Here is a 22,500-nt window from a genome sequence, read left to right as displayed (position 1 = left end):
TCCAAGGGCTTTAGGAGCTCTGTGCCAGAAATAAGACGAAGATCACATATACATTTTTTAATATAAATCACAACATCATAGATATTGTATGCACCAAGAAATAAAAGATCTATAAGAAAATGTAAACAAAGAGAAAAAATATCCTCTCCCAACAAATCTGGGCCAAGAGGTACAATGGTCAGGGGTGCACCCACTGAACCCCAAAAAAAGTCTCATCCGAATTTCGGGATGGCAGCCACGGTAGAGTGAGATTGGTGCAGAGAGTGTCCCCATGGGCCAAGGGCGTCAGACGCTGGGAGGTGACGGTGCAACTGCGGTAGAAGTTGAGACGCAGCAGGCTGATGCTGCGGGTGGTGGGGGAGCAGATGCCCACAGACAGGGTGGCCCTGTGGAGCGTGCTGGTCCATGTGGAGGAGGAGCAGTTGGTCAGAGTCACCTGGATGTGCAGCCTATAGATGCCAGTGCGCTGGATACGCAGCTGCCCATTGTCCAGCTCTGGTCCATGCATGAAGGAGCGGCCCAGAGCCGGACCGCCCTGCCAGTGCAGCCTGAAGTCCTGCCGTGGTCCTGGAGGCAGAGTTAGGGGGCAGAATGATGGAGGTTTAGGGAAACTGAGTGCTATGGACTGAATGTCCAAAATTCCTAGGTTGATACCTAATCCCCAAGGTGATGGTTTTAGGAGGCGGGGTCTTTGGGAGGAGTTTAGGTCATGAGGGTGGAGCCCTGGTGAATGGGATTAGTGCCCTTATAACAGAGACCCCATAGCCATTGATGGATGAATGGATGAAGAAGATGTGGTATATATACACAATGGAATATTATTCAGCCATAAAAAAAGAAGGCAATCCTGCCATTTGAGACAGCATGGATGGACCTTGAGGGCACTAGGCTAAGTGAGGTAAGTCAGACAAAGAAAGACAATACAGTACGATCTCATTTATATGTGGAACCTAAAAAAAAACAAAAAAGTGAACTCATGATACAGAGAACAGATTGGTGGTTGCCAGAGGCGGGGGTGGGGGTGGGCATAATGGGTGAAGGTGGGCAGAAGGTACAAACTTCCAGTTATAAAATAGATAAGTCATGGGATGTAATGTACAGCACGGTAACTATAGTCAATAATCCTGTATTGCATATTTGAATGTTGCTAAGAGAGTAGATCTTAAAAGTTCTCATCACAAGAAAAAACAATTTTGATTGTATGTGGTGATGGGTGTTAACTGAACTTATTGTGGTGATCATTCCACAATATATACAAATAACCCATCATTATGGTGTACTTCTGGAATTAATATGATGTTCTATGTCAATTGTATCTCAAAAAAAAATAAATAAAAAATAAAAAAAGAAAGAAAGAAAAAGAGAGAGAGACCCCAGAGAGCTCCCTTGCCCCCTCTGCCATGTGAGGACACAGTGTGAAGATGTTTTTTTATGAACCACGGCATGGGCCCTCACCGGACACCGAAACTGAAGGTACCTTGATCTTGGACTTCCCCAGTAGCCTCAGAACCTTGAGAAATAAATATCTGTTGTGTATAAGCCACCCTAATTTGTGGTCTTCTGTTATCATCATCGGAACAGAAGGTGCCAGAGAAGAAAAAGAGGAACAGGGATTCCCTGTCTTACAAAATGGAATGACCACAGCACCCACACCTCTGGGGATGAGTGTGGGAGACGCAAAAAGGGAGAGAGGCTGGCAGGGACCGCAGAATGGCTGGTTCCCTCACCTCCTTCACATCTATGCTTAAATGCCACCTTCTCGGAGAGCCGACTCTGGCAAGCCCAATCCTCCTCCCTTGCTTAATTTTTCCCCAGAACGTACTATATGCGTGTTTCGCTCCACTTGACATGCTGCATATTTTACTGGTTCGTTTATTTATTGTCTGATCCCCTCGGTAGAAGGGCAGCTCTGAGGGGCGGGGAATTTTTGTCTGTTCTCGTCGCTAAGGTGGCTCCTGGAAGAGTGCCTGGCTCACGGTAGCTGCTCAACTAATGTTTGTGGAATGAAGGAATGTTGGCGATCACTATTGGCATTGTTTTTTGGCTCTTCCCGGGGAGAAGAGAACACAGGAAGGACCCAGAGAAAGAGTAAGGTAGAATACACCCACAAAAATACTGCCCTGTCTCTCTCTCTCCCCCGTCTCTTTTTCTTGTTCTATTTCTGTCTATTTATCTTTCTATCCCTTTCTCTATTTCTCTTTCTCAATTCCTTTCTTTCTCTTTCTCTCTCTCTCTCGATTTCTTTCCTTTTTTTCTCTCCTCCCCCCTCCCCCTTTCTCGCGCGCGCGCACACCCACGTGCACCCCGTGTTACCTGTATGATTCAGCTGGAGCTCAGCGACGTCCCACTGGAAGAAAACCAGAGAAAACGGAGCAGAAACATAAGCCCCGGGGTTCTGAGGGCCCCCTAGGTCAAGAACTGTCTTTTCTCTGCCCACCCTCCTATCCACCCCTCATCCCACCGAGCTGACATGATTTTTTTTTTTTTTTTTAAGATCTCTTAAAGAGGAAGTTGATTTGAACCAGCAGGGAGCATAAAGACCTTCAAAAGAACTTCTCATTTTCCTGGACAGATCGCGGGCGCCGTGCACACCTGCTTCTATTCACGGCAAAGCCCCCTGCGCTGCCCCAACAAGGGGGTCCCGGTGGTGGGTGTCCAGGGCTCCCAGATGAGTGCCTGCAGTTGGTCCCGTCTTTGGAGGCCCCGGAACCCTCCCTCCCAGCTTTGTGAAGCCCCCAGCAGCCTCTGAGTCAGCCTGCTGGGGGAACACCAAAGACGAGTCATTTTCTAGCCCACATCGGATGCACCTTCCCCCAGATACATCCTTTCACCCCGGGATCTCCACCCGGGAATTACCTCCTGGGCAGAACTGACTGTCCCAGACCCCCAGAGCAGCCTTGTTTCTGCCCTACCTCCCTGCTTCAGTCTCTTTATCTCTTGCTTTGTCCCTATCCAACCAGATCTTCCTTCCTGGCTGATTTTTATCCATCTCATTCTGATTTTGTCTTTTTCATTTTCTTAAATCGTGAGTCTATCAGTCAGTCTACCCTCTAGCTCACCATGCCTCTGCCTCGATCCAATTCTTTTCCCGGGTGCTCACCTCCCCTCCGCGCCCCCCGCAAAGCCAGGCCCCACCCGGAGGTCCCCACGCTCCACGAACAGGTGGCAGGTGTGCGTCTCTCTCTCATCCTCCCTTCTCGACTTACCCCAGGCGATTCGAGCTGATGCTGCTGTGCGAGGCGCTGGTTGCAGAGAAAGCAATATATCACCATGCCGATGAGAAACAGCAGGAAAGCAACCCGCAGGATGGACACCCAGGGCGGGCGGCGCAGGGTGCAGCCCGAGCCTTCCTCCGCCATCGTGGTCCTCGGCCGGCGCTGCATCTGCCGTGCGCTGGCGCGGCCAGGGGCGCACACAGGGCAGCCAGGAAGAGGGAAGGAAACTTCTGTCCTCCGCGGCGGCTTTGCCTGTCTCAACCTGCCAGGCCCCGCCTCACTCTGAGGATGTCGGCTGAAGGGAGGGGCTTGAGATATTACACTAGAGCGGGAAATTCCCTTCTGCCCGTCTCCAGCGCCCAGAAAGGGTGGGCCAGGGAATTGCCCCACCCTGCCCTTTAATCTTCCTATTGGCCTCCCCACCTTTACTTTCCTGGTACTCATTCACTCATTCATTTATTCAATCATGCAACAAACCTTCATTGAGCATCTACTCTGGACCAGATGCAGTGCTGGGCACTAGGGGTATACAGCAAGCAGCCAGGGATGGAGGGGGGTTCCCCAAATATCCATGTGCTCCTTTCCATCTTCCCAGCCTCCCTGGCACAGTGCCGGGCCGCAGCTGGTGGGGCCACGTGACTGGGCTTCCCAATAGAAAGAGAGTAGAAGCAGAGGAATGGTTACTTCCGTGGCCTGCTCTTATAAACATCCCACATCACTATTCAGTTCTCTCTTCCCCTGTGATCCACAAGGGAAGGCCACCTTGTTTTTGATGGCTGTAGTGGGTTGAATCGTGTCACCTCAAAATTCATGTCAGCCCAGAACTTCGGTATGTGACCTCATTTGGCAATAAGGGTCTTTGCAGATGTAATTAGGTCAAGATGAAGTTATACTGGATTAGGATGGGCCCTAAATCCAGTGACTGGGGAACTTCTAAGAGAAGGGGAGGACACAGAGAACAAAGGAAAGACTGCCCTGTGAAGACAGAGGCAGACATTGGAGAGACGCATCTACAGACATGTGTTGCTTAATCACGGGGATACATTCTGAGAAATGCATGGTTCGGCAATTTCGTCGTTGTGCGAACATCGTAGAGCATACTTACACAGATCTAGGTGGTATAGCCTACTACACGCCTGGGCTCTATGGTCTAGCCTGTTGCTCCTAGGCTACAAAGATGAACAGCATGTTACTGTACTGAATACTGTAGGCAATTGTAACACAGTGGTAAGTATTTGTGTATCTAAACATAGAAAAGGTACAGTATATCTTTTACACCATGCCTTTTATGGTACAAGAGATAAAAAAATAGTACACTTGTATAGGGCACTTGCCATGAATGGAGGCTGTAGGACAGGAAATTGCTCTGGGTGAGTCAGTGAGTGAGTAATGAGCGAATGTGAGGGCCTAAAATTTCACTGTACACCACTGTAGACTTTACAAACACTGCACACTTAGGCTCCACTGAATTTATAAAAAAAACATTTTTCTCTCTTCAATAATAAATTAACCTTAGCTTACTGTAACGTTTTTACTTTATAAACAAAAAATTTTTAAACTTTTTGACTCTCTTGTAATGACACTTAGCTTAAAACACAAACACATTGCGCAGCTGTACAAAAATATTTCTTTATTTGTATCCTCATTCTATAAGCTTTTTTCTATTTTTAAAATTTTTAATTTTTTTTTTACTTTTTAAACTTTTTTGTTAAAAGCAGGCATACACGTTAGCTTAGGACTACACAGGGTCAGGATCATCAATATCACCATCTTCTATCTCCACATCTTGTCCCACTGGAAGGTCTTCGGGGCACTAACATGCATGGAGCTGTCATCTCCTGTGATAACAATGCCTTCTTCTGCAATAGCTCCTGAAGGACCTACCTGAGGCTCTTCTTAAGGACATGTCACTCTTTTCAGAAATATATCCATGGTGGTTTGCTTGGTTTGTTTATTTTTTTTATCACAGGTTTGCTTGCAAGCAGATAATGCACTATGAATGCATTAATGAAAATCTTTATTAATGAAATATTATTAATGAAAATCTATTAATGGAAATCTTTCAGTGTTGGAGTCCATGTTTTTAAACATTTTAAGGAGCTTGTTGAGGTCTGCAAGAGATTCTGCTAAACCCTACACTGTGAATTCTCTTGGAAGTTCTTCTTTTTCTTCTCCGGCAGTCTCATTCGCTCTTGCTTCCTCTTCAGCTGTGCATTCCTGTCCCATTCCAACAACTCTTCATTAGCCAGTTCCTCAGGAACCATCTCTAGGAGCTCCTCAGTGTCATCCTTATCCACACCATAAGGTTGAGGTTAAGAGTGTTTGCCATCTCAACAACAGCCTCATTGATTTTTCCAACCTCTTCATACTTGGCAAATCCTTTGAAGTCATGGACGAACCTCTTGAGTGTCTTTTTCCAGGTACCAGTCCTACATTCCTTGGTGACATCACCCCAAGCCCAAGCAAAGTGCTTGATGCAGTCATAGATGTTGTAATCCTTCCAGAATTGCATCAGTGTCATCTCAGTGTCTTCCTTAGCTGCAGCGATAGCCTGGGCGAAGGTCCTCCTCAGGTCATAGGCCTTAAAAGCTGCTATAATTCCTTGATCCATTGGTTTGATCAAAGAGGTGGTGTTTGGGTTTTTTTTTTTTTTAAAGATTTTTATTTATTTATTTATTTTCCCCAAAGCCCCAGTAGATAGTTGTATGTTATAGCTGCACATCCTTCTAGTTGCTGTATGTGGGATGTGGCCTCAGCATGGCCGGAGAAGCGGTGCGTCGGTGCATGCCCGGGATCCGAACCCGGGCCGCCAGCAGCGGAGCGCGCGCACTTAACTGCTAAACCATGGAGCTGGTCCAAAGAGGTGGTGTTTGGAGGGAGAAACACTGCTTTGATATTGGGATGAAGATCACCAATAAAAGGAGGATGTCGGGGAGCATTATCAACAATAAGCAGAATCTTGAAAGGTATGTTATTCTCCAAACAGTACTTCTCCATTTCACTGGCATAGCAATTCAGGAGGGCATCCTGGAAGAGGACCTGGGTAATCCATGAGTTCTTAATACTCCTGCAGTACACTGGCAGTGTGTGCTTATTGATATACTTGAAGGTGACGTGCTTCTCACTGTGCCAGATCACAAATAGTTTCAATTTGTAGCCTGCAACATTGCCCCCAAGCAAGACTGTTATCCTCTCCTTAAAAGCCTTGAAACCTGGCATTGACTTGGCCTCCTTATGGATGAAAGTCCTTTCAGGCATCCCTTTCCAGAATAGGGAGGTTTCACGCGTATTGAATATTTGCTCTGGCAAGTAATTTTCCTCCACAATCAGCTTATCTAGAGTTTCCAAAAACTCTTCAGCTGCCTTCACATCAACACTCGCAGACTCATCACTCAGTTTCATATTAGGTAATGAATAAGAATTCTTGAATCATTTAAGCCGCACTGAGCTAGCAGTCAATTTAACACTGTAGTCGGATCCAGCCTTTTCTTTCAACATCACGAACAAACTTTTTGCTTTGGCTGTGATTGTCATGGTGCTGAGAGGGATACACTTCTGCGTCTGGTTTTCAACACAGGTCATTAGAAGTTTCTCCATGTCTGATATGAGCCATTCTCAAATTTTTGTTAGTTTTGTTGCCTTCAATGAAGCAGATCCTGTCACAGCTTCCATCACTTTGTTCTTGTTCTTCAAGATCGTAGCTATGGTGGAATTGGACATGCCTGATTGGTGAGGAATAACCGTGACTGATCTTCCACCTTTGTAGTCTTTAATCACTTTTAATTTTGTTTCCAGGACAATCACTCAGCATGGTGTCTTACTGGCAACAATAGCAGTGCATTTTGTATGCCTAGGGGCCATGAGGAGCAAAACATGAGATTAAATCAAGCACAAGAGAAAATGATGCAATCAAGAGATGCCTTCAACATGAGATGTATGAGGCTACTGCCAGTGCAACAGGGCATACTGCTTTACAGTAAACTTTTCTTTTAACCAACAGAAAGAGTACACTCTAAAATAATGATAAAAAGTATAGTATAGTAAAAACATAATCAGTAACATAGTCATTTATTATCAAGTATTATGTACTGTACATAATTGTATGTGCTATACTTTTATATGACTGGCATCGCAGTAGGTTTGTTTACACCAGCATTGCCACAAACATGTGAGTAATGCATTGTGCTACTTTGTTACGATGGCTACAATGTCACCAGATGATAGGAATTTTTCAGCTCCATTATAATCTTATGGGACCACTGTCGTATATGTGGTCCATCATTGACTGAAATGTCGTTATGCGGTTCATGATGTTACAAGCCAAGGAATACCAAGGATTGCCAGCAAACACCAGAAGCAGAGAAGAGGCAAGGAAGGATTCCCCACAAAGACTTTGGAGGGAATTCAGCCCTGTAGACACCTTGGTTTCAGCCATCTGGCCTCCAGAACTGTGCGAGAACAAATTTCTGTTGTTTTAAGCCACGCAGTTTGTGGTTCTTTGTTATGGCTGCCACAGGAAACTTATAACAATGGTGTAGCTACAAGATATAGACAGACCAACTGGGCCTCATAGGATTGTGACAATACTAGCTAGTATCAGTGAACCAAACCACTCGCTATTGTAGCCTGACAGCTGCCGTAGGCTGTACGTGACAAGTGCATACAGCTGTGTTCTAGGAAGCTTTACCTGGAGACACCGAAACGCAAAAATTTCATTCCAAAGTGAGGAGTCAAGTGGCCTGGACTGGGAGATGGGTACAGGATAGGTTTCAGAGCCTGAGCATTTGCTGATATGGAAGTGGGGCGGGTAAAATAAAGAGGGGAGTCAAAGATGTCCAGAATCATTGGGTTTCAGGTGTTCAACACAGACTCCTTGGGACCCCAACTATGAAAGGAATTTCCTTCACTGAAGCCCTAGGATTCCAGGTCTAGGGGTTCAACTGGTAGCACCCTCAAAGGGACCTTCACCTCAAGCTTTCCTGCACATGATGGCATGATGTTAGGAATTTCCCCCAACCTTCTTTCTTAATGTATGACGCCTCTGCTGTGTTCTAAAGTCTAGCCCACCCACTAACCCATCTCCGGAACCTTCTAGTTCCCATCCTGTCATGTTCCCCCCTCCAGACACTTGATGGTTCTCTGCAGTCTGGTGTCCCTTTCTCACCTCCATCTAGCCCCAAATCATTCATGGTAAAAATAATTGCTACAGAGGCTGGTTAAGTCTGGAATCTGGAGACCCTCAACACACCTGGATCCCAATCTCCAGAATGTCACATTTGAGCCTTGAAGTTTTGGGAAACTCATGCCCTCATCAGCTTTTAAGTTCTATGTTTCCAGCTATAAAATGGGCTGTGATGAGGTTTAAAGGAAAGATGTAGGCATGGCCCTTAGCATGGTGCAGGCACACAGTGAGTGCTTAATAAGGGTCGGCTCTCAATTTTATTTTCCCTCAGAAAGTGCTCATGAAAAGAATGGGCAAAGGGCACAAGAAGACAATTCACGAAGAAAGAAGTTTAAGTGGCTTATAAACACAGAAAAAGGACATCAGCCTCTCTGAGCAACAAAACGCCAATTACATCAATCACTCGTTGGCAGAAAAGGTTAAAAGAAGGTTAAACGCAAAATAAATTTCAGCTAGATCAAAGATTTAAGTGTTCAAAGACAAAAACAAACAAACAAACAAACAAAAAAGAAAGAAACCATCAACGTGCTGAAAGTATGGTTAATTCCTAAAAATTCATCTTGGTGAGGTGAAGACTTTTAAATCAACTAAGAAGACATAAAAGAATGTCGGTATATTTCACATATGAATTAATAGTTCCTCCGTTAAAAATGCCATCAAGTTAAAAGGCACACACACACACACACACACACAAAACATGAGCAGCAAGAATGACTACTAAAGACTGATTTCCTTAAGATATAAATAACTTAGAAGTTAATGACTAATACACTCTAGAAAATGAAACAAACAGGAGCAGCCAGCTTATAAAAAGACATAGAAATGCATACGAAACAGTGTCTCCTTGATAAGAGAATTAGAAATTGAAAGCTCATGAAATACACTTTTCCTTTTTGCCCTTTGATTTGGTAAAAGATCAAAGCGTTTGATGATTGCCTGTACTGCCAGAGTGTGGGTGAGAGGCATCCTCGATACCTGGAGGCTGGGATTTGACATGGAGCCAACCTTTTGGAAGGACAGTTTGGTGAAATCAATCAAGATGTCAGAATGTACCTCGCCTTCCGCTCAGCAGTTTGGCTGAAGGGATTTCATCGCGTAAGCACACTCGCACACGTCACACATGCAAATATACAGACATAAATCAATGCGGCGTGATTTGTAGTAACAAAGACACAAACAAAAGACCAAAGACCCGTTGATTACTGAGGGCTTAGCCCCGTGCTAAGAACTTGGCAGGTGGCACCTTTCTGAACCATTGTCAGAGCCCTATGAAGTGGGGCAGGCTGTGATTTCCATTTTCAACAGTAACAGGCTGAGAGAGGGAGACTACGCCACATAGCAAAGGGCTTGGGGGAGGATGAGCTTGTGTTGGAAGGCACATTTGCATCATCTATCTGGGTTTCCCCACTGCTTTGTGTAACTGAGCTGGGGACCCTAAGGGGGGCTCCATCGATCGATCGATCGCTCTCCCTACTGTGCAGCTCTGCGCAGGGTGGTGCGAGCCATTTGAGGAAGTTCTTAAACCAGAGCTTCCCCCACCTTCATGCAAGAGGCTGCAGGGAGGGGATGTGAAGGGCCCCCCTCCTCTTGCCAGCTAACTTTCCATCTCCCTTGCTACTTCTTTTCTGAGAAGTCAGGGGAGTCCGGGGCATGGTGCAGGGGAGGGAACTGAGGGGAGAGGCCCCGGGGGTGGGGGAGGCAATCTGGACTCAGGAAGTCAGTTTCACTTGCCTCCTAAGGCAAGCCTGAAGCCCACCTTTGAGTGATCTTTGGCTGCCTTCTGCTTTTCCCATGGGGCAATGGGAAGGGAGGGCAGCTCGCAGGTGCCAACTCAGCCATCCTCTTTGTCCAACTCGGCTGCCCCTCCACTGTCCCTTTGCTCTGGATGCCCCCAACTTGCCATAGGGCTATGCCTCTTGATGTTCTCCTTGCCAGAGTCCTAAATGGGAAGGAGACAAAGTCCCCTTGGCTTACGGCTCTCCACTTAACCACATGTCATGCCTTCCCCTTCTGGGATTTCAGCTGGGAGAGGGGACATCAGGACACCTCTGTCTTAGCACTTGTTTCCCCTTCTCCATCTCACAAGCCACGAGGACTGGGAAAGTTTGGATTTTCCCCCTTTCTTTATGGTGAGAGCTTGTATGACCCAGAGGCTAAAAGCTCAGGTTCGAAAGCCAGCCAGCCTAGCAATGAGGTGGGTGAGGCACTCAGGTGCAAAATTCAAGGCAGCACCCCAAAACTCAGCCATCAAGATAAATAATATTCTAGCATAGTATTTTTAAAAATGAAAAACTGAATGCCAAAAGATGTGCATGATGAACAAAATGCCAAAATGTCTTCTGAAAAATTTTTTTGACAAATGTTTTTCTTGCGTTGAGAAATTTTAAGATTTACTCTTAGCAACTTTCCAGCATACAATACAGTATTATTTACTATAGTCACCATGCTGTACATTACATCCCCATGTTTTATTTATTTTATAATTGGAAGTTTGTACCTTTTGACTCCCTTCACCGAAAATGTCTAAAATAAAGATTAGATCTGACTCTGCCCTGGCATGTCTCGCTTCACTTTACTCCTCCTAATTCTGAACCTGGAGCCTAAATTTGAATCCCGGCCTCCATCACTTAGTGGCTGTGTGACCTTGGGTAAATTACTTAACCTCTCTGTGCCTCAGTTCCTGAAAGTAATAATGCTACCTACCCCATAGACTTGCTATAAAGATGAAAGGAGATAATATTCATAAAGTATTTAGCACCGGGCTAGCATGCAGTAAGGAACTGGTGGTGGCCATTACTATCAAGACTACCACTACTACTATTGTTATTAATTATCATTATCATAACCTCAGCTCTATATCTGACATATAATAACCTTGTCCATAAGTCTTTCAGATCAGAATGTCAACATACAATTAGAACTTAAAGAATTTACAAAATACTTTTTTTTTTTCTGCACCAAACTTACCTTTCAAGACCGTTGCCTTGATAGGAGCTAAAAAAATCTCTAATTTCATCGTCAAAGCTGATACCTCCTCCTTCTCCTGAAGCTTGTGTATTGGTCAGGGTAGTCTAGGCTAGTTATGCTGTCATGACAAACAGCCCTTAAATGTCTTTATACAGTGAAAGTTTATTTTCTGCTCGTGCTATGTGCAGGCGAGAAAGGGGTTCAGATCTGCTCACGCTAGGCTGAAATGTTGTTATCACTCACTTTCCACTGGCCAAGGTGTGTCATGCTGCCCTGCCTAACTTCAGAGGATGCAGGGAAAGTGGCATGCTCCCATGACCCTGGAAGAAGGGATGCTGAAAATATCAGGTGGAATATATTCATCACTGTGAGAGTCCACCCATCAGGTCACCAAAAACTTAGCTCATTCTCTGGAAACCAGTGGACAGTTAGCCACTGATGACTAGGTAGCTAGTAACTAAAGTTCTTTTGGCAATTATTAATTGTAGTCTTTAGTTGTTCACTTGCTCATTGTTAGCTGTGCTGCTGGTTTCTCAAAGTCATGTGGATAGGCAAGATATTCTCAACTCCCACGAGGTTCCTCATAGAGAACATCTCTCTGATGCTTGGGTCACCATGGTAATGGGGGCTTGAGTTGTTTTTCAGGAACTATGAGTCAATCCCCCTGTCCAGTTCAGGCCGGTGGAGACCACCAACTCACCAACTGGGCCTGTGTGGGTGTCTGATAGGTGACCTCCTGACATCAGGGAGCTGAAAAGTCCACCCTCAGATCAATCTAACACCACCCTTTTGTGAACAGATGTCCTATGAAGAGCCATGAAGCTTGACTATGCTTGAGCAGATCATTCATTTTTTTTTTAAAGATTTTATTTATTTATTTTCCCCCAAAGCCCCAGTAGATAGTTGTATGTCATAGCTGCACATCCTTTTAGTTGCTGTATGTGGGACGCGGCCTCAGCATGGCCGGAGAAGCGGTGAGTCGGTGCGTGCCGGGGATCCGAACCCGGGGCGCCAGCAGCGGAGCGCACGCACTTAACCGCTAAGCCACAGGGCTGGCCCTGAGTAGATCATTCATTACCTCACTCCTCCTTACCTCCAATCATCTATTGCCACACTTCAGACCACCCTGCCCCCTCTACCCCATAAATACCCCAATCCAGATTTTCGGGGAGGCCAGTTTCAGATTTGGTCTGGCATCTCCTCGCTTGGCTGCCTTGTGAATAAACCCTTTCTCTGCTGCAAACTCGTCATCTCAGTGATTGGCACATCGTGTGGTGGGCAAAACGAACCCTAGTTTGGTAACACTTTTTCCTGCTTGCAAAATACAGTCACCACTCCCTGGGAGAGATAACCCCAAAGTCTTACGTGTTACAGCATCAGGCTGTAAAGTCAGGGTTTATGAGTAATGTAGAATAGCCTGTACATCAGGGTTGATGTGTGGATTACCGTCAAGGACGTATCTTCTCCAGCACATCTTTCCCTTAGTGACTCATAGAAAAAGTAATTATTTGACTATTTCTCGATAGGAACAGAATCTAGAAATACTGTGAGTAGAGTCAATTTTGAAATAGCTATATTGTTATCTGACCTCTCACAATACATAATTTGTCCTAATACTTGCTGCTTCAAATTTCCAGCAATATTTTTAAAAAATTGCCAACGATATTTATTGATGAAGATTAAATTTCAGGGTTTTTTTTTCTTGAGGTTGCATTGTTACCATGGGAAGAAAAATATTTCCCTGACAGTTCTTGTAGTTTTCTGACTTTTACTGTGAAGTATGAACCCTCATAGGGGCTTCTGCATATTTGTTGTTAAGTTTCATAAAATGTTGAGAAGTACTGGGCTAAGAATCACATGACATATAGAGTTTCATTTTTTCTATTGTGGCTGCTTAGTTTTACATTTTCTTTCTAATTATGATGGATTTGTATCATTTCTAGCTAAAATACCTAGAAAAGCTACATAGCAAGATCCACTGTAACAGCAGTAGTTTTCGTAACTTCAATTTTATTTTTAGCTGATGTCTTTTCAGATTCAATTAGGTTGTCATGTTTTTGTTACTTTTTATTATTTTATTGAGGTCACATTGGTTTGCAGCAAGTTTTTAAAAAAATCTATTGAACGTGTATTAACTGAGTTCCTGGGAAATAAATAGTGTCATCTTTTTTTTTTTTTTTGTGAGGAAGATTAGCCCTGAGCTAACATCTGTTGCCAATCTTCCTCTTTTTGCTTAAGGAAGATTGGCCCTGGGCTAACATCTATGCCCATCTTCCTCCACTTTATATGGGATGCTGCCACAGCATGGCTTGACAAGCAAAGTGTCAGTGTATGCCTGGGATCCTAACCTAGGGACCCTGGGCCACCACAGCGGAGTGCGCACACTTAACCGCTGTGCAACTGGGCCGGTCCCAGTAGTGTCATCTTGAGGTCCATCTCTTGAATTTTCAGCGACAATTAGAATTTTAAAAACAATTCATAGACATCTACATAATGTAGATATAAAAAGACACGGTGAACAACGGTGAGAGAACGGGTTTAAAGAGGTTAAGTACCTTGGGAAAGGTTAACAGCAAAGCCTAAATTAAAATCCAAGGTCTATTTTGACTCCAAAGTTCTTTTTTATCCCTTTATATAATGCCACTTCCTCTGGGGCCAAGCCCAAGCTAACAGCCAAACTACATCTTAAAGGATCAATGGAACAGAGATGTAAGGGAAAAGGTTACCAGCCCAAATTAAAAAAAAAATAGACTATTTTTTTAGAGCAGTTTTGAGCGGAAGATACAGAGAGTCATTGTATACCCCCAACTCCACCCCTCACCACATGCATAGCCTCATTATTTATCAACATCCTGCAAAGAGTGGTACATTTTTTACACTTGATGAACTTACATTGATACCCAAAGTCTACAGTTTACATTAGGGTTCCCTCTTGGTGTTGTACATTCTATGCATTTTGACAAGTATATGATGACATGTATTTACCATGAGTGGGAATCATACAGTATGTAGCCTTTTCAGATTGACTTCTTTCACTTAGTGATATGCATTTAAGGTGCCTCCATGTCTTGCTAGCTCATTTCTTTTCAGCACTGAATAATATTCCATTGCCTGGATGTACCACAGATTATTTATCCATTCACCTACTGAAGGACATCTTGGTTGCTACCAAGTTTGGGCAATTATGAATACAGCTGCTGCAAACATCTGTGTGCAGGTTTCTGTGTGGACGTAAAGTTTCAACTCCTTTGAGTAAAGATCAAGGGGTGTGATTGCCAGATCGTACGGTAAGAGTATGTTTAGTTTTGTAAGAAACTGCCAAATCGTCTTCCAAAGTTATCCCAAGCTTCTTTACTTGGTGGCTGGATCCTAAGGAGGCAAAAATGGAAGCTGCCTATTCTCCTAGGACCTAAGGCTGGCATTGGCACTGGGCCGGTTCCGCTTTCATTTAGTGGAAGCAAATCAAAAGATCAACCCAGATTTGAGATGAGATGTAGATTCCACATCTTGATGGGAGAAGTGGCATAAGAATGCAAAGATGGGAGGAATGAGTGGGGGTCATTTCTGCAGGCAGTCTACCAGGAAGTTGAAGTTCAAACCTGAGAAATAGAAGCTGATGTGGTTTTTTTTTTTTTAAATTATTTTTTCCAGCTTTATTGAGTTATGATTGACAAATAAAAATGGTATACATTTAGGGTGTGCAACGTGATTTTTTAAAGAAGGTATTCAATCTCACACTCAGTATTCTGGATCTGTGAAAAGCTAGACTCCCTACCCACCATCAGAAAGTTTCCTGAAGAATCTAAGCAGGTGACTGCACCCACTTACAGGCCATCTATGTGATCAAGATGGGTTAAGCAGGAGAGCTGTGACTTTGGAGGATCATTCTCTTGTGTTGAAGATCGTTCTCGGTGACAAGGAAGTGGAAAGTTGACTAAGGGTGGTTACATTTGTTGAGAAAAGTATAGTACTTTCCTCACAGAATAAGACATTGGGAGATGGGTGTTTGCTGACATGGTTTAGTGCCTCAATAAACCAGACCCAGAGTCCATATTTTCAATTTTGCCACCATCAGTGTGAAGGTTTATTTTTAATTGAGATATAATTTATATACAATAAAATTCAACCATTTTAAGTGTACAGTGTGATGAGTTTTATAAAATGTGTAAGGTCACGTAACGCCCCCACAGTCAAGATCTAGAACATCTCTGTTGCCCTAAAAAGTTACCTTAATGATTCTTTTGTAGTTACTGTCCATAGTCTACCCCCAGGCATGCGCTGATCTAGTTTCTGCTACTATAGTTTTGCCTTTCCTAGAATTTCTTATAAATGGAATCCGCACAGTATATAACCTTTCATGCTTGACATATTCCTCTTAGCATAATGTTTTTGATTCATCCATAATGTTATGTGTATCAATATTCTGTGCCTTTTTATTGCTGAGTAGTACTCCAAAGTGTTGATGTGACACCGTTTATTTGTGCATTCATCAGCTGATGGGCATTTGTGTTGTTTCCAGTTTTGGGCTATTATGAATGATGATCCTATGACCATTGTGTATAGGTCTTTATGTGGAGGTACGTTATCATTTCTCTCGGGTAAGTTCTTAGGAGCAGGATTGAAGGTCATAGGGTAGGTGTGTGTTTAACTTTGTAAGAAACTTCCAGGTGTTTCCCCAAGTGTCCGTCCCATATTGTAATCAATCCCATCAGCAGTGGACGAGAGTTCCATTTGCTTCACATCCTCAACGATACTTGGTACGGTTAGTCATTTTGGTTTTAGCCATTCTAGTGGTAATTTATTGTCATTTTAATTTGAACTTCCCTGATGACTAGTGATATGGAACATCTTTTCATGTCTTGATCTGCCATCAGTATATCTTCTTTTGGAAAGTGTCTATCAAATTTTTTTTCCGCTGAGGTTTTGTCTCCTAATTATTGAGTTGTAAGAATTCTATTGAGTTGTAAGAATTCTCTGGGTACAAATCTCTTTCTAGATGCATGATATAAAATGTGTAAATATTTCTTCCCTCTCTGGGATTGGTTTTTCAGGTTATTAATTGTGTATTTAGAAGAGAAAATGCTTTTAATTTTTGTGAAGTCTCTTTGATCACTGTTTTATGGTTCATGCTTTTAGTGCCCTAGTTAAGAAGTCTTTATTTAATCTCTAATTTGTTTACCCCTTCTCAGGGATCATTGTCCTGTCCTGTGCCTGTTATTCAATGTCTTAAAATAATCTTTTCATATATTTTGGACAGTTTTTTTTGCTGTTTAAGGCAGGAGGGTAAATTTGGTCCCTGTTACTCTATCATGGCCAGAAGCAAAAGTCCCTAATTTTAGTCCAAAAAACTCCAGCTTTTTATTTCATTTCATCCAATGTTTTTATATTTACAGTTCATTTCAAGTGTCTGTTGTAGATAGCATATAGTTAGATCTTGGTTTTTTCAATCCATTAATAAAATCTCTGCCTCTTAACTGGAGAGTTTAGTCCATTTTCATTTAATGCAATTATTGATTTGGTAAAGTTTGGGTCTACTACTTTTTTAAAAACTTGTTTGCTATTTGTATCCTCTATTTTGCTTGTTCTTCTGTTATTCTTTTCCTGATTTTTTTTGAGCATTTGAATATTTTTTAGAATTCCATTTTAATTTTTCTATTGCCATTTTAATCATACTCCTTTGGACATTTTTTTTTTTAGCCCACTTACTGTTACCATTGTACCATTTCAATATAGAGATCTTGCAACTGTACAGCTCCATATTCCTTCCCATCCTGTATGCTGTAGTTCTTATATATGTTGCATCTACATACCTTATAACCCTCACAAAACAGTGTTGTAATTTTTACTTTAAACAATGGCATGTATTTTAAAGAAATTAAGAGGGAAAATATTTTAAAAGTATTTTGTACTTACCCAGATATTTACCACTTCCAGTGTGTTGTATTCCTTTCTGAGGATTTGAATTTCCACTTGGTTTCATTTCCATGGTGACAATTATTCTTAGTTTGCTTTTATATGAAAATGTCTTTATTTTGCCTTCCTTCTTGCTGTATATAGAACTCTTGGTTGGCTGCACTTTTTTTCCTTCAGCACTCAAAGATACTGTTCCATTCTCTCTGATCTCTATAGTTTCTGATTAGAAGTCAACTGTTAATAAATCATTGTTCTTCTGTATGAAATGTGTCATTTTTCTCCTGCTGCTTTCAAGATTTGCTTTTTATCTTTGGCTTTTGTAAATTTGATTATAATTTGCTTTGGCATGGCCTTCTTTATTGTTTATTCTGCTTGGTGTTTGTTGATCACCTGGAATCTATAAATTTGTGTCATCCAGTAATTTGGAAAAAATTATGGCCATTATTTCTTCAAGTGTGTTTTTATGCCCCAATTTCTCTCTCTTCTTCTTCTGTGATTCCAATTAAATGTATGTCATACTGTTTTATATTATCTAACAGGCCCCTGACACTCTGTTCAATCTTCTCTAACTTTTTTCTTTTTTTATTGATCTTTTCTTCCAGTTCACTTACTCCTTGCTCTGTGATTTCTCATTTGTTTTTAAGTCCATCCAGTATATTTTATATTTCATACTTTGTATTTTTCAGCTCTAGACTTTACACTTGATTTTAAAAATATTTTCTATTATATGGATGAGATTTTCTATCTTTTGATTAATTGTGAATCACTGATTCCTTTGATATATCTGTACATCTATCTATCTATCTATCTAATCTATCTATCTTCATTGAGGACATTTATAACAACTTCTTTAAAATCCTTGCCTGCTACTTTCAATATCTAGGTCATCTCATGTTTAGTCTCTGCTAACTTTCTTTTCTCTTGAAAATGCATTCACTTTTCTTGGTTCCTTATTTTTTGGATAATTTTGGATTGTATCTTGGACATTATAAATGTAAAGACCTGGATTCAGTTATTTTTCTCTGATAAGTGTTGCTTCTTTTGTTTTAGCAGGGAACTATCTTTGTCAGACTTGAACCACAAACTCTATTTCTTGGGTGACAACTCCAATGTAATTTCAGATTTTTCGTCACTAGCTTATTTGTTTTCAGTCTGATTCATGCATGCATGATTCAAAGGTCAGATAGAGATATGGGTAGACTATATTTGGGAATTCTCCTCTCTTTTTCTCTTATGGGATTCCCCTCTCTCCAGTGACTGCCCTGTTCTGGATTTAGTCTCCTAGCTTCCCAAGCCAGAAAGACTGCTGTTTTTCCACTCGTGCTTCTGCTGCCTCATTTGATGCATTGAATTTGAGTAACCTTTGACTAAAGCCATGAAATTGAGAATTTACTTTATATATCTCCCTCCTCCAATAATAGAATCCTCACCAAATCTGCCTGCTTCTGTTTATCCTCTGTTATGTTCAATGACATCTTCTAGATGTTTGTATTACATCTAGGGTATGTCATTGTTATCCAGAGAATGGTTTGTCTGGTATGATCAGAGTCATCCATTTCCAAAGGCAAAATATTCAGATGATTCATTAATATTCTGTGTTTTTTATTTCCACCCACATGATACAGAGAAAGTTTTGAAGGTTGGAAACTTTTGCAAAGTAAAAACACAACAGAATGAGACTGTTTGTTAGTCTTCACCTATTATTATTGAATTGTCTATTTCTTCTTCAATTTTTTTAGTTTTTGCTGTATGTGTCTTGGTGTTCTGTTATTAGCTGCATATATATTGTTATATCTTTTTGTTGGATTGATGCTTTTTCATTATAAAATATCCTTCTTTGTCTCTAGGAATACTTTTTATCTTAAAGTCTATTTTGTCTGATATTAATGCAGCCACTCCAGCTCTCCTTTGGTTACTGTTTGCATGGTGTATCTTTTTTTCATCCTTTTACTTCCAAACTATTTGTGTCTTTGGATCTAAAGCATGTCTCTTGTAGAGAGTATCATTTGCATCATGATGCAATCAGAGTTGCATCATTTCTTTTTATCCATTATGCCAGTCTGTGCCTTTTGATTGGAGTGTTTAATCTATTTACATTTAATATAATTACTGATAAGGTAGGATTTAGGTCTGTCATTTTTTTATTCTTTCTATATGTCTTATATCTTTCTTGTTCCTCTATTTCTCAATTATTGCCTTCTATAGTGTTAAATATTTTTATCTTTATGTGATATCTTTTAGAGTTATTTTCTTAGTGGTTGCCTTTGGGATTACAATTGACATATTAACTTAAAACAGTATAGTTCAGATTAATACCAATTTAATGTGAATAGTGTACCAAAACATTATTCTTCTATAACTCTATTCTCTTCTCCCTCCTTTGTGCTAGTTTTATCATACAAATTACATCTTTATACATTATAAGTCCATCCACACAGCTTTATAACTATTGCTTTATGCAGTTGTCTTTTAAATCATATAGAAGAAAAAGAGAGTAATAAAAAATATATATACTGTCTTTTATATTTAACTATTATTAAATTTACTAGTGTTTTTTATTTCTTCATGTGGATTCAAGTTACTGTGTAGTGTCCTTTCATTTTAGTCTGAAATGACTCTCTGTAGTATTTCTTGTAGGGAAGTTCTGCTAGTGATGAATTCTATCAATTTTTGTTCATCTAAGAATGTCTTAATTTCTTCTTTTAAAATTACTGTGCAGAGGATATGAACAAACATTTTTCCAAAGAAGATATACAGATGGCCAAAAGGAACATGAAAAGATGTTCAACATCACTAATTATTAGGGAAATGCAGATTAAAAACTACAATGAGATATCACCTCACACCAGTCAGAATGGCTATTATAAAGAAGAAGACAAATAACAAGTGTTGGAGAGGATGTGGAGAAAAGGGAACCTTCATACATTGCTGGTGGGAATGCAAACTGGTGCAGCCACTATGGAAAACAGTACGGAGATTTCTCAAAACATTAAAAATAGAAATACCACATGATCCAGCTATTCCACTCCTGGGTATTTATCCAAAGAACATGAAAGCACTATTTCAAAAAGATGTATGCACCCCTTTGATTGCTGCAGCAATATTTACAATACTTGGAAGCAACCTAAGTGCCCATCAATGGATGGATGGATAAAGAAGATGTGGTACGCACACGTGCGCGCACACACACACACATATAAGAATACTACTAAGCCATAAAAAAGATGAAATCCTGTTATTTGTGACAACATGGATGGACCCTGAGGGTATTATGCTAAGCAAAATAAGTCTGATGGAGAAAGACAATTACCATATGATTTCACTTATATGTAGAAGTAAACAAACAAACAAACACATAGTTATGGAGAACATATTGGTGGTTACCAGAGGGGAAGGGGATGGGGGGAGGATGAAAGGGTTAAGGGGCACATATATATGGTAATGGATGGAAACTAGACTTTTAATTGTGAAACAATGCAGTCTATACAGAAGTTAAAATAGGGTGATGTACGCCTGAAATTTTTATAATGTTATAAACTAATGGAATAAAATAAAAAGATGATAAAATTATTGTGATAAAATTCACATACCCCAAAATTCACCATTTTATTTTTTAAAAAATTTTTTTATTTTTTGAGGAAGATTGGCCCTGAGCTAACATCTGTTGTCAATCTTCTTCCTTTTTTCCTTTTTTCTGCCCAAAGCCCCGGTAGGTAGTTGTATGTCATAGTTGTACATCTGTCTAGTTCTTCTATATGGGATGCCACCTCAGCATGATTTGATGAGTGGTGAGTAGGTCCGCGCCCAGGATCCAAACTGGCGAAACCCAGGCCGTTGAAGTTGAATGTGCAAACTTAACTGCTATGCCACTGGTCCGGCCCCCAAAATTCACCATTTTAATGTGTACAATTTAGTGGCTTTTAGTATGTTCACAAAGTTGTGAAACCATCACCACTATCCCATTCTAGGATATTCCCATCACCACAAAAGGAAACTCCATACTCCTTAGCTGTCACTCCCAAATTTAGCCTTCCCCTAACTCCTAGCAAGCACTGGTTAGTGATTTTTTTTTTCCCCTATGGATTTGTGTATTCTGACATCCCATATAAATAGAATCATACAATGTGTGGTATTTGTGACATCTGTTTTGGCTTTCACTTCCTTCTTTTAGCCAGTCAGAGGTGAAATTAGGGCCTTCTCAAGTCTTTCCTCACAGCCCTGAGTGTGGTCTTTTAGATTCCCAGGAATATTCTGGGAATTTTCAAATTCCTCATCTCATTCCCCAGCTTGTCTTTTTGTATTTTTTGTCTTCCTCTTGCTTGCTCGAACTGCTATCTCTATCTCAGGCAGATGCAATGTTACTGATTGTTTTTGATGCACATCCTGGGGAAAAGGCTGTTCACTCAGAGTGAGTTCTGAATCAGGACAAATAAAGACAAATCCTCTGAGTCTGGATTCACAGGGAGCTGTCAAGCGGGTCAAATTGGAACAATCCTCTTTGGGGCTTTGTAGGGATCTTCAAACCTGTTCTGCCCCCTCCAGTGGCCGGTAGGCTGCTGAGTTTCACAGCAATTGTAATGATAACCTCTTGGTTATCAAGGTTATTGAAGACCTGGAAAGGGGGGATGGAAATGACAAGAGTTAAAACACCACATATCTCATTATCTTCACTCAGATTCCATCACTTTTTTTGAATAAATACTTTGAGAACTGTTGCATGTTTTTGGTTAATTTCCAGCGTTCTAAAAAAAGTTGGTTTTGATCATTATGCCAGTGTTCTTGTTGCTTTTATGGAGAAGTGGATTTTTGGAGGTACCTACTCCACTATTACAGACTGCTTCTCTTTAAAATGCTATTTTAAACAAAAATACGGTTACTCTTTTAGAAAGCGTAGCCATTTCTCCATTTTAGGGGACAGCAGCAAAATCAATGTTTGAAAGAGGACTGCTCTTTTGTCTGGGAAAATATTTTAATGGGTCCTTAGCTTGTATAAAAGGTCTCACGCTAGAAGGAGAGTGCAAAATGCTGACTCATAGTAGGGAGGGACTCTGGGCAATTGTTATGCACAACACTTCTGACACCGAAAGTGTAGTTTTTCCCCCACATCCACCAATTGTTTAACTCTCCAGACACCAACAGCATGTCCTACAATTCAATTCAATTCTGATACTACCCAGAGTTAGTGCAGACCCCACAGGGGTCTCAGTCCCATAACACTGCCCC

At 41.3% G+C, this 22,500-nt stretch overlaps 1 protein-coding gene across 1 annotated transcript; it reads right to left on the bottom strand.

The window, feature by feature from the left end:
- Positions 1 to 42: 42 nt before the first annotated feature.
- Positions 43 to 3,461, bottom strand: CD70 (CD70 molecule). The gene is made up of 3 exons (XM_004441389.3): positions 3,207 to 3,461; positions 2,314 to 2,347; positions 43 to 567 (listed from the first exon to the last, which is right to left on the bottom strand). Exons 1-3 carry the CDS (start codon positions 3,381 to 3,383, stop codon positions 179 to 181), a joined length of 600 nt encoding a protein of 199 aa, XP_004441446.2. The 5' UTR covers positions 3,384 to 3,461; the 3' UTR covers positions 43 to 178.
- Between the last annotated feature and the right edge of the window lie 19,039 nt (positions 3,462 to 22,500).

Source organism: Ceratotherium simum, chromosome 39, assembly GCF_057802395.1.
Source record: "Ceratotherium simum simum isolate JZ-2026a chromosome 39, ASM5780239v1, whole genome shotgun sequence".
Lineage (NCBI taxonomy): Eukaryota > Metazoa > Chordata > Mammalia > Perissodactyla > Rhinocerotidae > Ceratotherium > Ceratotherium simum.
Note: the sequence above shows the minus strand (reverse complement) of the source record. Positions and strands in the feature narration are given on the sequence as shown.

Bases quoted from the DNA above. Each gene is read 5' to 3' on its own strand.
- CD70 (XM_004441389.3), bottom strand. From the start codon at position 3,383: ATGCAGCGCCGGCCGAGGACCACGATGGCGGAGGAAGGCTCGGGCTGC. The intron at 2,348-3,206 runs GTAAGTCGAGAA...GTTTTCTTCCAG, and splicing joins ATCAGCTCGAATCGCCTGGG to TGGGACGTCGCTGAGCTCCA. The intron at 568-2,313 runs GTAACACGGGGT...CTCTGCCTCCAG, and splicing joins GCTCCAGCTGAATCATACAG to GACCACGGCAGGACTTCAGG.